The sequence below is a fragment of the Lissotriton vulgaris genome, chromosome 5 (genome assembly GCF_964263255.1).
Source record: "Lissotriton vulgaris chromosome 5, aLisVul1.2, whole genome shotgun sequence".
Taxonomy (NCBI): domain Eukaryota; kingdom Metazoa; phylum Chordata; class Amphibia; order Caudata; family Salamandridae; genus Lissotriton; species Lissotriton vulgaris.
This window is the reverse complement of record NC_141693.1, coordinates 483,592,643-483,610,064: the sequence shown is the minus strand read 5'-3', so window position 1 is coordinate 483,610,064 and position 17,422 is coordinate 483,592,643. Positions and strand designations below refer to the sequence as shown.

The following is a 17,422-nucleotide window of genomic DNA, read 5'->3' as shown; positions in this document are numbered from 1 at the left end:
AGTAGAGAATAAAAAGTCAAAAAGTGACTGAGGGGTAGCTCTTCACGAATTAGCAATAACTGGTACAGAAAAAAAAGAACTTACTTCAGAAAGCTGGGGTGGCGTCTATATAGGCACCGTGCACGTTACTTGTGGCATGGAGTACGCCAACATGGAGCTCAATGATGTCACCTAACGGTGTCGCAAAGTTATTGCATAAACATTTTCAGAATCAGTCCGCGTCTGGGGAATATTCTAAGGTAAGGAATCTGGGGCTAGAAGTCTCTATTAGATATCACATTTTTGAAGATTATCAATAGCAGTATGCAAAGATAAACATCTCAGGAAGGAATGCAAAGACTCAGAGCACTATTACAATAGGCAATGTGTACTAAACTGCAATTATCTTTAAACAGGCCCATCAGAATTTTAGAATTCAATTTATTTCCTCTTACCATCCTTCACAGTTTCTTTTGTCAAGCTCCTTCCATAGTGCTGGTTATGCGTCTCATAACTGTCTGAATTGGCATGGTAAACCTAATAAAAGGGAAAAGAGAATTGTTATAAAGACTGTATAGACTGTACTTTAACCTGTAACTTGACCTTGCAAGTTTAATACTTGCTTTGACAAAGTTATTTTGACTGGATGTTGGGGCATTGCTTAAAATCATTGATTACTTGGAGCTGGTAGGAATCATTAACAAGTGTGATAGACCGCAACATAATCTATTGTGGGAAACGTATATATGTTCAAGGATAGGCACAAGATCCTTTAGTCACTTATGTATATTTGAAGGTTGGGTTGAAAGTAAAGATGAGTGTCCAGCAGTAGCTAACCAGACAAAAATGTTCAAAAGATCAGGATGTCATGCCATCAACAAAGATCCAGAGTAAATGGGGATAAGAACAGACTTTTATGGTCTTCCCACTAGGTAACAGCAGAAAGCAGAGATGATATGTTTAGATGATGTGAATCCATGAGTATAAAAGCGGAGGGGAAAACATAGGAAAATAACTATGGTTGGAGGAGATAATGAGCCAAAATAGAATCAAGAGATCATTTTGGAAAAGACATAATAATATGTCCAGTAACATATATAATTGCCAGCAGTTCACTGCAAGTATCCCTAAAAGGTCCTCTATGAAGAGGGACAGTCACACTGTAAAAGAAATGCTGGAAGATTGAGCCAGAAGGTGAGTGTGATTCAGAACCATTATAAGGAAAATGATGAACATTGTGCACAGCCAAACTACAAACAGAATGGCGTCGTCACACCATCACAAAAAAGAGCTACTAAAAGGTGAACATTTATTTATTGTATTTATTTATTTATAAAGTTTTATATAGCGCAAACTTGATCCCGAAGGATATTAGAGTGCTTTACAATTTGAGGCAAAGGTAACAAATCAGAACATTAGTCTAACATGGGGAATCTAATGGGCATTGAATCAACTAGTACAAACATAACAGCTCAATATAACCTGAGTGCACGAGTAGGAATGGCCTATGCGATGGAGCATAGAGAGATAAGGGGAGTTTATACAATAATCATATACAGGAATAATAACCAGTACCCAAAACAACAATCGAAACAAGAGCCAAATGGGGAGTCTAACAGGCATTGAATCAAATGTTGAACATCTAACAGATCATTTAAAAAACCTGGTTACTCATTCCGCATTCCTCATTCAGTATCCCTCACTACTCATTCCTCAACCCTTACTCCTGCGCATCCCTCACTTCTTGGTCCCCATTCCGCACCACTCACTCCTGGTTCTTCATTCTGCATCCCTCACTCCTGGTTCCTTATTCCGCACCCCTCGCTCGCTCCTCATACCTCATTCAGTATCCCTCCCTCCTCATTCAGTATCCCTCACTCCTCATTAGTCACTCCTGCGCATCCCTCACTCCTCGGCATCTTCAATGTAATTACAGAATAAAACACTTAAACACAACACAAAACAAAATAAAATAACACAACACCGCAAAAAACAAACAAGGAACAACTTTGTAAAATACACCAACAAAATTCAAACGTTATCCACAGTGCAACATGTGTGGATTTTGGGGGTCCTCCGGGGGACCACCCGAAAGTTGCAGGGACACCCCACTGTCCAAGGGTCCAGAACACAAACTGAGACCAACTCTGGAGCATGGAGATAAAGGATATCCACCATAATCCCACGAGATGGAGAGAGCACCAACAACAGACACCTACAGCTATCCGAGGAGGCAGTCTGCAGAGTGCCCTGGCTTGTGCACCCCATATACCCTTCATGCCCAGCCCATGCGCGCCAGGTGAACAGCAAAAAACATTGAAAATTTACAGACAAATAATGATCAGTCCTGATACAATCAGCAGGCGCTGGCTGCCTGGCCCCTGCAGGGCATATGCGAAAAAGGCATGATTATATGATAAACAAAGGTCAATCCGATAAGCACAGATGGCAGCGGCAAGGCCCCTGCAGGGTGTAGGCGAAAAGCATGTCTATACAAATAAGTCCGCAAATGGCAGTCGTTTGGACCCCTGCAGGGAACAGGCGAGGGGCATGACCACACAGCAAGCAGATAAATCCAATAGGCCCGTTGATGGCATCTGTTGGACGCCCGCAGGACACAGCGTGCAGGGTGAGGACGACAAACATCTGGGAAACTCCCTGTCCGACTGGCCGAGCATGGGCTGGTCAGTTAGCTGCAGGCCAAAACACGAACAGGGCATGAATGTCCATGCAGGAATGCGGCAGGTCAAAAGTGGAGCTCCAGAGTGTCCTTGATACAGAGAGAAGGCCAGTCACGAGGGGTACAGCACAAAATGGTGGAGTGAATGGCAAGATAACAGACCTACTTTTCCACATTCCCTCCTTTTGCCATTGGCGAAACCATTTTTAGTCAATTACAATGTTCATCAATAGCTGTGTCTCACGTTCAGTCATTATTTTGTCGTTCTCGACACGTGCATTTATGGGGACTGGTTTGCGCACAGGCCGCCATGAGGAAGGAGAAGTACTGGTGTAAGGTGATGTCATAAGCAAAGTGAGGTTATGTTGCCGGACATTCCTGCTAGGGCGTCTGGCTGTAGATGCGTAATCCTGTGATTTCATCTGTGATGCATTTAGGGGCTGTAATTGGGGGGAGAAGGAGTGCTTAGTCAATGGGCACAAAAGGAAAGGGGGCTAGGGAGAATAGCAGGCAAGGGGAGAGATTCAGGTGAGAGGGGATAGGAGCAGAGGAAGTAGTCAAAGATAGAAAGAGTACTAAAAGGGAACAGACAGCATCAGTTAGGGGGACAGACTGTTTGCTCTCTGTGACCATGATTTGGCCCCATCTCTAAGGAATACACCTAGCACAGGCCATTCCAGAACCTTTGCCATCCAGGACATGAAGCACACAGTGCCATCTTCGGGGTCAGTGGTAGGAGGACGACATGGTAGTCTAATTATAGCAACAGGCCATAAACATACAAAAAAGGGTGCCCATGAATGCACACTTTAGCCACAAAGAAGTCCTGATGTTAGCAGTCATATCACAGGTGAGGGCGGGTGAAGCTGTCATCAGGGGATCACCTCCTGTTGAATGTCTCTGAGTCAAGTGACCGACCCCTGGACCTTCCACGGACCAGTAGCCAGAGACTGAGAGAGATTATGGGGTCAGTAGTTCTCCAATGTGCTGCAAAAAAACTCTTATCTGGCCTGTCTAATTTACAAATTGGTAGTGACTAATGCATTTTTTACTCACAGCAATAGAATCTTATCACACATGTAAATTTTCTTTTTTATATTTGTTTATTTATCACACATATTTTATAGTAGATTTTGTTTGCAGACATCTTCAAGATTCAGTTCTTTAAGCATCACAGTTATAACAAAGTGAAATCAATATGTTATTCAAGCAAAAAGAGTCCCAAACATTTTTTCACCTTTTGCAAATTGAAAAATATATTTACAATGACCCCAAAACTAAACTCCTCACACTTTCATTCACTCCTATCATTCTACTCATGCATACCAACTACCATACCACACAAATAGATACACATTAAAAAGACATCTGAGAGAAAATCATATTCATGAATTCACCAATATCGTTGTAGTCCATTACACTTTTTGACCAAACAGCACAAGTCCACCAATTTTGAATTTGATTAACATGTGTGATTAGATTCTATTGCTGGGAGTAAAAAATGTATTAGAGTCACTACCAATTTATAAATTAGACAGATCAAATAAGAGATTTTTTTGCTACACATTGTTCTTTTTCCCCCTCCTCTTGGGCCTCAAAGTATTAGGGGGATACCTTTGTACTTTATGGTCAGTAGTTCTCGCACGACACTGAGGTTTAATAACAGGGTAGTAAGAGAGTCGGTGGTCCGCTGGTTTAATAACAGGGTAGTAAGAGAGTCGGTGGTCCGCTAACGCACACCAAGGACCGCCGGGCCAGATCACTGCAGTATGGATCTGCATAATGCAGCAGCTCAGCCTCCTTACCCCCACCGCAGAACAACAATGGTCCGTGGGCAATCAGCGAATCCCGCTGTTCCTGGAACGGACCTTTCACTGTCCAGCCAGGCACCACAATATAGTCAGGCGTGGGGATCACAGCCGCCGCGAAAAGATCACCGGCCGACACAACCGCGGGCCCCACGCTACAAGCACGTCACAGTTAGTCAGGACGCAACAGTCACCTGTGCCCTGCGATAACCCCTCACAGCACTTCAACATGGGGAGCACTCCTCAGACCGCGCATCTCTGCATTCGCTCCGTATGCTGGGATTCAGTTTCCCCCAAAGCGTCCGTTCACCGGGCGGCAACCGGGCTTACAGAGATCGCTGCTAGATACCGTGCTCAATTTCTCACCTCCTCAGTGCTCACGCCATAGCACAATCGGCATCCACAGCACCAGAGTCCCACAATATAGCTCTTCGCTGGCCCCGTAGCTGACTCCCAGGCCCCAGCAGCACCCGTCATGCAGCTCTCAGTCCTCCGCCTCCCACGCAGCCAGGCTCGTTGATGTATCCGACCGTCTATAAGTGTCGGTGAGAGTCAGCGGCCGCCACCATTTTAAAGTCAGGCACGCCAAGCTGGTCTCCTCCGAGCAATATCTTTGGCACCGGGTCGCGCAACCATAATCAAGAGACACCAGTTCAGGGGATACCCCATTCTTATCGGGATCCCATGCGTAGTCAGACACTTATCCTCTTACCGCCTAGTTTCGGAGTGCAGATAGCGGGCGTGATCCCTAGCATTGCGGCATTGTCATTCCTCACCGGTGTCCCACTCTTACTTGCCTCACCTCCTGCATCAGCACTCAGAGGGGCTAGATCCGATCTCAACAGTGATCGTTGAGATTCCGCTTAAGCTCAGTTGGGGAAATCTTTGTTCCTCAGTCAGCGCCACCATTTGGGATTCAGGCTCGCTCCTTCCTTGTTCCCAACGTTACCCGCTTGCACTCCTAATCTGCACAAGACGATTCGATCAACTTATCGCCTTCATCATCACAGGGCTTCTCACTCCCGTTGGATGTGTTTTGGTCACTCTTCGCCTCGTGTAGCCCACAGGACAACCGAACGGCTCGGGAGCAGAGGTGGATCACGTCCACCCGGTCATGTTCCTCAGACTTCTAACCACAGACTCCTCACCTTGTGAATAGATACCTCAGCAGGACCTTCCCAGTGGTGAGTATGGGAAATGACTCAGTCCAAAAAGACCTGCAGTACAAAGCAGGCAAAATACCCCTCAACAGACTTGACTGTCATGGCAGTAGTGCTTCATGGACATATGTTCCAACACTCACTTAGCAGTTCAACAAATATCCAAGACAGGCCTCCACGTATCATCACAGAGGTATCAGCTTCAACTCTGATAAGATAAGCCCCTAAGCCTCAAGGGCCTGCTTCTTAGACAGTGCATAGCAGATTTTTATGCAGCGAACAATTAATCAGGAGATGATCCAATTTTGCAATGTATTGCTCTTCTTTGCCCTAGAGAACCCCACAAAAAGCTGATCGTCCACCTGATGTTCTTTGGTGCAATCAATATAATAGCTTAGTGTCCTCTTACGATCCAAATGATGTATTTTATTCCTTAGGGGGATGAGTAGGGTCAGAGAATGTTGAATGGGTGATATTTTACCAGACAATAAATGCAGTGTCCACTTTCAACTTGGGTCGTCAACACCAACTTAACTGGAAAGAATTTATTTTATGGTGGGTTGACAGAAATAGTCTGTATCTGGTTCACACCCCTAACAGATGTTATGGTGATGAAAAAAACAGACTTCAACGCCAGAAGGCCTTAATGGACAGCCATGCAGTGGCTCAAAAAAGTGAGAACTAGGTGAAGTCTCACTGTGGCATCACAAAGGGTGTTGGAGGAAACAAGCGTTGCAAACATTTATACTCATCACACCACGTGACAAATAAAGAAGGCTGATTGTGCAAGCACAAAACAAAGGCCGTAAGAGCTGATAAATAGCCTTTAACAGTGCCCCAAGACAGTCCTTGCTGTGCTAGGGCCAAAACAAACACCAACTTGGTTTGTAGTAGGCCAGTTTGACAGGTGAAGCCCCAAATCTGTTCTAATGACTGATGTACACTGATTTGGGGGAGGGATGCCTACTTGCCAAGATGACAACAACCTCAAAAGAAAGGCTGAAACAGGTCAACTTCTGCTGGTCTATCTCAAAGCATGGAGATGAAAATTGTGCAGGCCCTGGTGCATTAACCTGCCCTCTTGCCATGACAGAGCATCCTACCAAAGCCACCTCTTGACCCAATCAAGTGCTACTAAGATGGTTTGGGCATGGTCGTTCCTGACCATCTTAACAAGTTAAGCAGGATGGGCAGAGGAGTCCTGAGCTCCACTCTACAGAGAATGCACCTCCGAGAGAGTGCGACGTTAGAAACTCTTACGTGCAAAATTGACATTGTGCACGCTCAGCAGTGGCGAAAAAGATCAATCCATGGTTGTCTTCATTGAAATGCCAACTCTGGGTGTAACTGCCATTAGTGATCCGATAAACCTCAGCACCGGAGTTTATCCACCCTTGCGTTAAGGGATGCACCCAGGTGGATCAGCACCAAAGAAATTCCCTGGTGGTCCAGGGCACATCCAGAGGCCTACAGCCTGCTGGGCACAGCACGCAAGACCCCACTTCACCCTGCTTGTTTCCCCATTGCTTGCCCTAAGCAATCCTTAGTGTACGAGGTCTGGTGTCCAACCTATCTAAGCAGACCAACCCCAACATCTAAGGAGACCAACCCCAACTGACACCAAGCCCTCACCCCCCCTTTTTTGCTGCTGGACCCTGCGGACCCCTGTGGGACTCTCGCAAGTATCTAGAGGCTGGCTCTGGTTCTACAGAACTACTTTAGGATCACAGTGTCCCAGATACAAAACGTTTATTTTCAATTTGACCCTGGAAGGTACTTCTGGGACCTGCCCCCAGATAAGTAACTCTAGCCCGCTCCCTTATACCCTTTTTTTTTCCAGGACACAGGAACCAAGTCCCTGAGTTCTGTAATGGCAGACACAACATTTTTGTTCATGTTGCAGCCAGCCAATCAGAGCCTGAGGCTCCTAAAGGAGTGATGCGGCCAATGGGGATGGGTTGGAGGGGGGTGGGGCGGTTAAGCCTCTCGGTGAGACGGATCACTATTTTTTTTAAAGTTGCATGCATGACTCCAGCGAAACCAACCATCCAGTTATGTGTAAATGTTAAACCGTAATTTCTCAAAAGCTACTAACCAGCGTTGTTCAAAAATCTCTATGCAAATTGCATGGGGAAATTGCGATTTGTGACCCTCCTTTTCCTTCGGATCCCACTTGATGGATCACCTTAAAACCTTCCGGGACGGAGCTGAGGTGGATGAACTTTGTTTTGGGAAGATTTGTCAAATTGTGGCAAAGTTATTAGCAAAACAAAAAATCAATTTCCTGAAATAACTAGGTCCTAACTATAACTACACATTGGCATTTTGTAATATAAATACATTATATATATATTATATACACACATAATAAAGCTAAAAGAAAAACATTTGCTTGCAGAAGGCAAGATTAAATGTAGTTTATTTTATGCAACCTTGATCAAGGCCAGTCTTGGCCAGAAAGTGTCATGGAAGAGGTTGCATCAAATAAACAATATTTAATCATGTCTACTGCGAGTGACTGGAACAACGTCAGTGTATATCCAACCGGCATACAGGACAACTGCTTTAAAGTTTCTGGATCCTGGGAATATTCACTAAGTGAGGAATCTGCAGTCAGAAGTATCCATCAGAAATAATTTTATAAGATATTATAAATAAGAATTGAAAATGACTCTTTAATATATCACTAAACAAAGACAGCATGAATAAAAGTGTACAACCTTACCCGCATGCCAAGTACCAAGAAGCCAATTTCCTCCATAAGTGGGTACTTGCTGATCTGTTGTTGAATCTTCTCATTGGAAGCATATGGATCATAGCTTTTCTGCCCAATTTTTACATCCATTATACAAGGCTTATTAAATTTACGAGTCACATCTTCCAGTTTTAAGTATAGATCTAGACAAAAGAAACAATTGCATTAGAATGCAAAATTTAACATACTCTAAACAAAGTTAAAACATTTGTGCAAAGTGCAGTGCTTACCCTAGAACCCTAGTTCCAAGCTCAGATTTCCTAACAAATTGTGACTTTTCTAATTTAATTTTTTTTTTTATTCAGAAGATTTTCCAATACAGTACAGTAGTGATGATGCCTATATGATACCAATCTATGAAAAAAGGCTAGAATGACCTAAAGAAAAGCCCTCACTACCCTGCAAGCATGAGAAATTAGAAGACTCTCGAAGGTATGACACAAACACCATGCATAAAAATTAAGGTCACACTGTTGATTACCTAAACTAGAGTTCTCAATTACGTTTCATCAACAAGCTGCTTTATTGCCATTTGGACATTGCCAAGGTTTAAAGAAGGCCAAATAGTTCAGTCTGCATTAAAATCAAAATGAAGATCAATTGTTGTGATGGAGAACTACAGCTATGGGGAAGAAACGTCAACTTCTTCATCATAGGAAGCAGAGGGAATAGGAAATAAAAAAAAAAGATATTTCCGAACAATTTCTTGAAAGCAGTTTCTGAGTCCAGGAATATGTATTTGCATCAGTGAAAGCAATATTGCTTTGGGAAATCATGACTTAATAACCATGGACATGTCTTCTAAGTTCATAGAAATGGCCATTTATCTCCAGAGGCAGTACCAGATGCCAGATTGTACAGCTAGTCAAGCAATGCTCCAGAAAGTAACCAAAATGATGGAGAACAAGCACTGGCATAGCCAATCGGTCTCGCTTTTAGGACATGGTGCGGACAGAGGGATGAGGACTCAGTTGAGGACTGAGAGATGGCAAGTGAAAAATAATTAGGGAGGAACGAGGAGCAGTGGGTGAGAAATAATCAGAGAAGGGTGAGAAGTGACAAGTGAGGTGAGAAATACAGAATGTGTATGGAGATATCAGGACCCAAAGATGAGCAGTGAAGGAGAAGGAATTGGGATGACAGAATGAAAAGTGACGAATGAGGAAGGATGGATGAGTCATGTGGAGTAAGAAGTGGAGATTTTATGCAAGGATAAGGGATGAGAAGAAACAAATAAGGAGTGAAGAGTGATGCCTGAGGAGTGATGGATGAGAAGTGATGGGTGAGAAAGGAAGGGTGAGAAATGAGAGCGATTTTGCAAAGGATGAGGAGTGGAAGCAAGGATTGAGCAATAAGAATGTCCCAAAACCATGTGAAATGCACCAGTTTATGCCATAGTAGATTTATTCGCCCATCCCTACCTAATTGTATATTATGTTAGGCATAAACCATGTTTAATATGAATTAGCATGTGTTAAATGTATTTTATTAACTGTGTATCATTATCATGCCCACTTTTTGTTTAGCATTGAGGGCTGAGAACGAGACAGCTACAAAACACTTGTTTGGGGTAAAGCATTGGAAAACGGTACATTCTCCAAATTCAAGCTGCCACTCAGATTTAAATAACATGCATGTGTTCTGCTACCTTTTGAAAAGAATGGACATGTATTTAGAAATCAATATGTTTTCCAACAGAACAACACTCTACTCAAAACGTGACCGGTTGCCTTGCCCACAGAAGCACTTAGAGGCAAAACTAAAGAAATAAGCAGGTGGTGCAGTCGTCCTTCATCATTGCACACATTTGTGGAATATTAGAGTTGAAAATATTTTATTGCAAAGCATTAATCACTACATTCTCTTCCCCTTCATTTAGCTCTATAAACTGGGCAGGGTGATTTTTTTCTGTTCGGTTTCAGAGTGCTCTCATCTGCCGCATAAAAGGTTGCTGCACCGCCAGTCTCTCAATATTGCCAGTCGTTCAATAGTAAATACGCTCCCCTGGTGCCAGCAACCTTTGGAAACATTGCTATCGCACAGGCTGCAGCGACTCCAGGCACTCCTGCTTGGAATGGGCTATGTTTAAAGTGCTACTGCAGATGAAACTAAGAAAACAAGCACGTGGCAGCAGGGCAGGGGGCCTGCGCTATTCCCTTGAGGGAGCATGCAACCATATGGCGCCACCATATGGCGCTGCGCGCTCCCGCAAAGAAATCGCCAGACGTCCGCGCGTTGCCATTGCATGCAATATAACGCGTGAACGTTTTTGCCCCCAAAGCTGTGCCGATGGCATTAGGTCTCTCTCCTGTGCAGCACATGCACGCTACGTAGGCGAGACCTGAAAAGGAGATTTCCCGCAAACGGCCCCTTTTTAAGGGCCCATTGTGCAATGCAGCACGAGCCAAAGAAGGAGCTAGCCTAATTATGAAGCATGCCATTCTTTGGGTGGGTGAGAAGGATTAGTTACTTACCTGTAATCCTAGTTCTCTTCCAGGGGTATCCTCATCAAAGTCATAAGCATTAGAATATTCCCACCCATGCGCGGGACCCCGGAAACACTATATTATATGTGCCCCATATATATATATATATATATATATATATATATATATATATATATACATATACATATATATATACATACATATACATATACATATGCAATTGCAGCCTAAGAAACACCAGAGCTGAATCAGGCTGTAAAGAGTTTCCACCATACATGAATAACATGCATTAGAAACATGCTAAACATGTTGTATAGCATTAGAAGCTTATTTATCGTCCACTGGATCCAGATTTGCCATTACCATGTGGTCTGATCCTGCAGAGGCAAATGCATGTTTGAGATGGCATCAGCTAACAGACCAGAGTGTAACGTGTACTGCACTGCCACATCAAAGAGAAAGGCATAGAAATGCAAAGAAGCTGTCCATTTAGGAGAAATGTAAATCTATATCAACTTAGACTGGGTATCTGTACAGTGGACTAAAAAAAACAAATATTGAACAACCAGAAAGATAATAGAACATAAATAAGTGCAACCTTTATTGCTCTTACAGTGCGGGGTGACCACATTGTTTCTGTTCCACACTGTAATTGAGGTAAATGTTAACCACACTAATGGAACTATGTAATCATGGCCCGCATGAATTAACATATTTGGCATGCTATTTTGAATCTTAACCTTTCTTGAAAAAGGCTTAGGCAATATTCTTCAGACAACAGCTACAGCTTACTCTCGGGCACGGGATAAGCAGTAGTAGAATAGAGACAGGGTGATACACGGTGTTCTGTCCATCTTCATGATCCACCACTGTCACAGTAGACAAAATGGAGAGAAGGGAGTAGAGTGAACTGTACACACAGTGATACAGAAGAGCTCAGTGACAGATCAGTGCTTATTATTTGTATGTAGACTGCATGGCAGACAGGCAAAGGAAACTTAATTATCTAGGACTATGAGTTCACAGCATTTTGAAGGAATAGTGCCAAGCCATCCCAATACTTGCAGAACTTGTGGGTTCATGCTTCTTAATTGATAGTTGAGCAACAGCCCACCACTGTAAACAATAATTGGTTCCTTCTCCAATTGTGCACTAGAAAGCAGGCTGTACACCTGCACTGCCTGATGCCACAGTCTCAAAGATCCTCCGTTCTGTGGCTTTAGCTTCAGACTACAAAAGAAAGCAGTTGAAAAATTGCAAATCTGACCCAGAGGGACTAGGGGGATCAGGTTATTTTACTTATATAAAAGCAAATGAAACTACAAAATAAGTGAACTTTGAGTCTAGCCACAAGTCTTAATGCAAAGCAGACCAATATTAAAGGCAGGGATTGGCAATTTCTGGGGAATTACCATTTGGAGAAGTTGAAGGTGACCAGATGCCATAATATTTTGGAAGATACTTCTGCAGCTCCAGAAGGGTCCTGTTGCCACAATCATCAGCAAATACCTGGTTAGAAAAAAAAAGACTAGGTTAAAATTGTTAAAACATTTGTTCTTTAAACTCGACCACAGTCCTCACCATTACAAGAGAAAAACATGCATTAATAAAGTCAATATATGACTGTGGGCTGGATTTAGATCTGGTGAACGGGCTGCTCTGTCTCAACGGTGACAGATATCCTGTTCACAAAAATATGAATCCCATTATATTCTATGGAATTTATATTTTGGGGAAGGGATATCCGTCAAAGTTGTGATGGAGTAACCAGTCTGCCGACATCTAAATCATGACCTTAGTATTTAAAGTGAAGAGCGTTAAGGAAGGTGTATTTTATTAGTGGATGATGGATTTGCAAAAGAAACTACTATTGTTGTGAAGGTAATGTACGTGAAACAGGAGGATTATCTTCATAATAGAAATGGGCAGACCTAGCAAACCCTCTGTGGTCCGTATCTAAATACAGGCCTGCAAAGAAAAGGTACACTATTTCTGGTTTTAAAACCACTAACATGGAACTAAGGACATCACATGGAACAACTTTACATGGCCTTTAGTACAACAATGACAGAAGAGGAAATCACTTAAAATGAACACAGATATGACGAAATGTGCATGTGGCTTCAATTCAAGATGGCATGTGAAATAAATGATATAACCAGTGGTCGAAGTGGGGGAAGTGGGGGAAAAAAGTAGAGGAACTGTGGGTGGAGAATCAGAGGGCAGGAATAACCCGGGGACTGGGTCAGTGGGCGGAGTCAGGTAAGGCCAGAAAGAGCAAAATATCCCAGTTTTTAGTATTTGTTTGGCATTTCACTGACCAGTTACAACTTGTTACATCATTTAATCAACCAACGGATACGCATTTATTTAAGGTTTAATATGAGTTATGGACATTAAAATACATTCAATTTGTGGGGTACGCTTCCAATCACAGAATGTCCCAAATGCACTTAAAAGTGGAAGCACAAGCCATTTGTCTCCGAGTCACGGAGTTTCTGTCTTCAGCACTTCTCCTCCCTTTTTCCACAAGAGCAGTTCAAACATGAATGATAAAATATCCCAGTTTGCAAATGTTTTCCAACTAATTATGGCTCTGCCATATTTGCCACATAATACATCATCTGCTGCATAATCTGATGATTTTAACTAATAAATTGTTTGTAGCTCAAATGGATCAAAAGTTACTAAAAAATGTGACCTATGTTGCCGCGAACTTGAGGGCCCTTTGCAAAGGTTGACCGGTAACCTTTCTCACTGCTGCATTGGACTGTTACACTGGTACTAATGAGGCAAAATATTTTCAGAGACTTTTAGTATGTATAAAAATGTCCAAATAATAAAGTATCAGCAAATATACCTCATTACGCTGCAGCCTTTTTGTTTGCTGCATAATTTAGTCAACATTGTGGCATCATTTTGTTCTTTCATGCTGCATAATTCTACTGGTCCCAAAGCAGGTAGCACATGTTAAAAGTGCTTGAACATGGAGCAGAGAGGCAGTGAAGTTTGCAAACCTAGTTTGGTGTGCGTGCAAATCTTGCATTGCCAGTCCCTGGTGAGTTGCACTAGTACTGCTGAAACAAGGCCAATTGAGGTCCCAATGGGTGAGGCGGACTGACTTTAAGTGTCCAGTGACCTCAGTGAAAAGAGTCACTGTCACTCTGGGGTGTGTTGCTTCGTAAGTCTGCCCGCAAGACTGGTGGCGATTTTCAGCAGGGATAGTGGTTGACAGGCCTTCAAGGTTTACCCACACTTGCCACTGGTAGGGTCCACCTGCTGGTGCTAAGACACCATGGCTTCTACATTGTAGCTGGGCCTTCTAAGGTCAAGCAGGGGAATGTGCTCCCGCAGGAGAGTGGTCCGAGGGCCTGGTCATGAGGGCTGAACCTTGTTCCCCAGCTGCAAATTCGGCTCCTCCAGCCATAGTGCTGCATCCTCTCCCCCACTAAACACCATACCGCCCCACTGATAGAAACTTGCACTGCCTTCAGCTATAACTCAATTGTGCTGCGCTATAAACACCTAGATGCGACTCAATTCAAATTTTGTCCTAGACTAGTAATATGCTGCCTGAAAAAAAAGTTATAACATCTTGGAAAAAGCCAACACTCATAGGGAATGCAAGATTAAGTAAAGCATGTTAAATGTAAGAAGGAACAACGTGGTCTTAGCAGGGCACAACAAGGAGAAATGCTTTATTTCTCCTTGTTTTTGCTGTTTGTGTGCTACATTGTGCAGCACACATAAAAACTGAGGAGTTGAAACTTCTATATGTGCTGCACAAAGCAGCACACATAGAAGTTACAAATCGCCATTTAAGACTGTTTATGTGCAGGAAGGAATGCCTTCCTGCACATAAAGCATCATTCCGCTACAACACATGCCCCCTTGCACTATGGTGAAAGAGTGATTGCGTTGGTGCTAGGCAGCTGAAATTATCACCAGCACAGGGGTCGCAGGGCTGCACCATATTGTTGTAAATTTGGTGCAGTCCTGCATTTCAGAAGTGGAGAAGCGTGGAGTTAAGCTAAGAAGGCTAACGCTGCGCTCTCTCACTTCTTTGTAAATATGCCAAGTTGTTTAAAGAAAGATGGCAAAACAAAAGTCGCGCTTCACTGGCAAACTCTGTAAAGGGGGCCTAATGTGTTTTGGTGTCAATAAAACCAACCTTCCCACTTTGAGACCACTCCGACTTGCTTAATTTATTTATTTTTCCTATTTTTAACGTCTTTTCTCTCCGCCCTGAGGCTGCACTTTGGAATAGAAAAAATGTCAGAAAAAGACATTGTGGCATGCTATGTCAGTATTTCTTCTCCGTTAGCTCTATTGTTATGTAAATTGGTATTAGTAAGGCTATTGGTTTCCTTCATGTTCTAGTTTGGAACTCTGTTGTGCCTTTTTGAACACTACTGGTCTTCGTGCTCCTGGGCCCTTGGTACCCGCAGTTTATCTTCAGCCTACAAATAAAGAACTAGTAAATTATTTATGAGAAGAGGACACGGTCCTTGTCTTCCTTGAATAAGAAAGAAGAGAGACAGAGTAATCTTCCTTCTCTGTCCACCCCGCCCATTTCGAACGTCCACGAAGGGCCGAACCTTATCTAAAAGGTTTTCGCCATTTCCGCCGTCCTGGGAATCATTACAAAAAACAGAAAAGTAGGGGTACGGATTGCATAAAATTAACAAAGTAGGGGCGCGTAGATTTGCATATGGCCATGTCAGAACTGGGGTGGCGGAGTGAGCTAAAGAACTGTGATGAATTAAACCCAGATCAGTTGACTGGGGTTGAGTGTTTGTATTGTCAACGCTCCGTCCATCATCCCCTTTGGTTTTTCTTTGTTCGCCCTAAGTTGGCAGGGTATGCTCAGACTTGAGTCCCTTGCTCACTTTGCCACTGGATTCAAGCAAGCCCGGCTGAAGACGGCTGTAATGCCAGAAACCGGTCCTGGGAAGCTTGATTCCGGTCCAGGGAAGACATGACTTGGCAGTTCGGGCTGGACTGTTCCCATGAGGCACAGGGTCAGACTAATTTGCATATGGCCATGTCTGAACTGGGGTGGCTGAGTGAGCTAAAGAATGGTGATGGATTAAACCCAGATCAGTTGACTGGGGGTGAGTGTTTGATTTGCTCAAACGCTCCGTCCATCATCCCCTTTTGTTTCGCAAAGGACATTAGCAGCACAAGAAGAACCTTCCATACAGGTCTCTGTGATAAACAAAAAGGTACTAATGAAGGATAAAAAGCAAATCAAACAATTTCTAGCAATGTTTCACTCTATTACTAGCAGCCATGGAGATCTAAAACAACTCCCTGGAGACATCAGATTTACAAAAAGGCTGTGAACTGGCAGTATTCAGTCTTGGGCAACAGATCTCCATCTATACTTATGCCATCCTATACATTTTCTTCTTCTCTGTTTTCAAATGGAGACCCAAAAAGTCATATTTAGATTCTACCTTGTTTAATGTATATATGGAACGCTTAGCAACAGTTGTCTGATCCTTTGGCTTCAACATTCTATCTTATGTGGATGAGACAACTAATAGTATAGATTCCATCCCTACAACTCAGATCTATCATGACCGCTGTAGCCAAACAGATGATCGGCAGTTGCTTAAAGCACAACCGTGAGAAAACAGAAGCATTACCGTTAGGTAAGCAAAGTACATCATGATTCCACCAGTGGTGGCTTACCACCTTAAGCCAATCCCCAGCTCCATCTTCTACTAGTCAAAATCTCCCCATCAGCATTGATCATAATTCATCTTTTGCAGCTCCAATCGCATTGGTTGTTGCCTCTAGCTTTGTATTATTGAGATTACTCTGGAAACCTCTCGCTTTCCTAGCCTTCTCATCACACAAAACAATTATCTTTGCGCGGATTAAAGCTAGAAAGGACTTTGGGAACTTCCTTCATTGAGTTCCCAGCCTACTTGATGTACAGATTACAACTAGTCTAAATTGCTACTAAACAACTCATCCTCAATTAAGTTATAATCATTTCGCTACGGGGAATCCAAGAAAAGCCACAATGGTGTAAGGTGCACAAATAAGTCCTATTTAAGTACCCCTGCTTGCTCTTCAGAGCTCCAACAGAGGATCTTCCAACATCTGATCTCTACTCCTGCCTTAGGTTCCTCCCGTCCCCACCCCCGTCATATTCCGCTTGCTCTAACTCAGTATGTATTCTGTGATTTGTCAAGTCCGCAATTTACCTTCCTGGCTGCTACCCAATCTAATTCTCTTCCTCTTTAACTCACATACATCAGTTCAGAAATTGTTTTTCGAAGAAAAAAAATAGAAGCCAGGCTCTTCAGTCTCAGCTGGCTTTCCCTCTGCTTTATTGTGTGATTGATTACAGCAATTCAGTGCCTATGCGCCATTTTGGGCACCGGAAGCACTTCATACATTTTCATTCATTCAAATTTCTTTTAGCAAGTAGAAATTCATCAGAAGAAAGATTAGGGGAAACAATGTGGGGCATAATTGCAATGACAACACATTGCATGAGAAAAAATATCTAACGTATAGTCCATGTACCTGTGCCCAACAATTTTCTCATTCTAACTTTAATGCAATGGATGGCCACA

The 17,422-nt window shown here is 43.1% G+C and overlaps 1 protein-coding gene across 1 annotated transcript in view; it reads right to left on the bottom strand.

Annotated features, from left to right (window-relative positions):
- The window catches only part of IPMK (inositol polyphosphate multikinase), a 117,514-nt gene that overhangs the window by 55,265 nt on the left and 44,827 nt on the right, over window positions 1-17,422 (bottom strand). The window contains exons 3-5 of the mRNA XM_086921937.1: window positions 12,242-12,338; window positions 8,353-8,525; window positions 435-516 (exon numbers count right to left, since the gene is read on the bottom strand). Coding sequence (XP_086778063.1) covers window positions 435-516; window positions 8,353-8,525; window positions 12,242-12,338 — 352 coding nt within the window. The remainder of the gene's footprint in view (window positions 1-434; window positions 517-8,352; window positions 8,526-12,241; window positions 12,339-17,422) is intronic.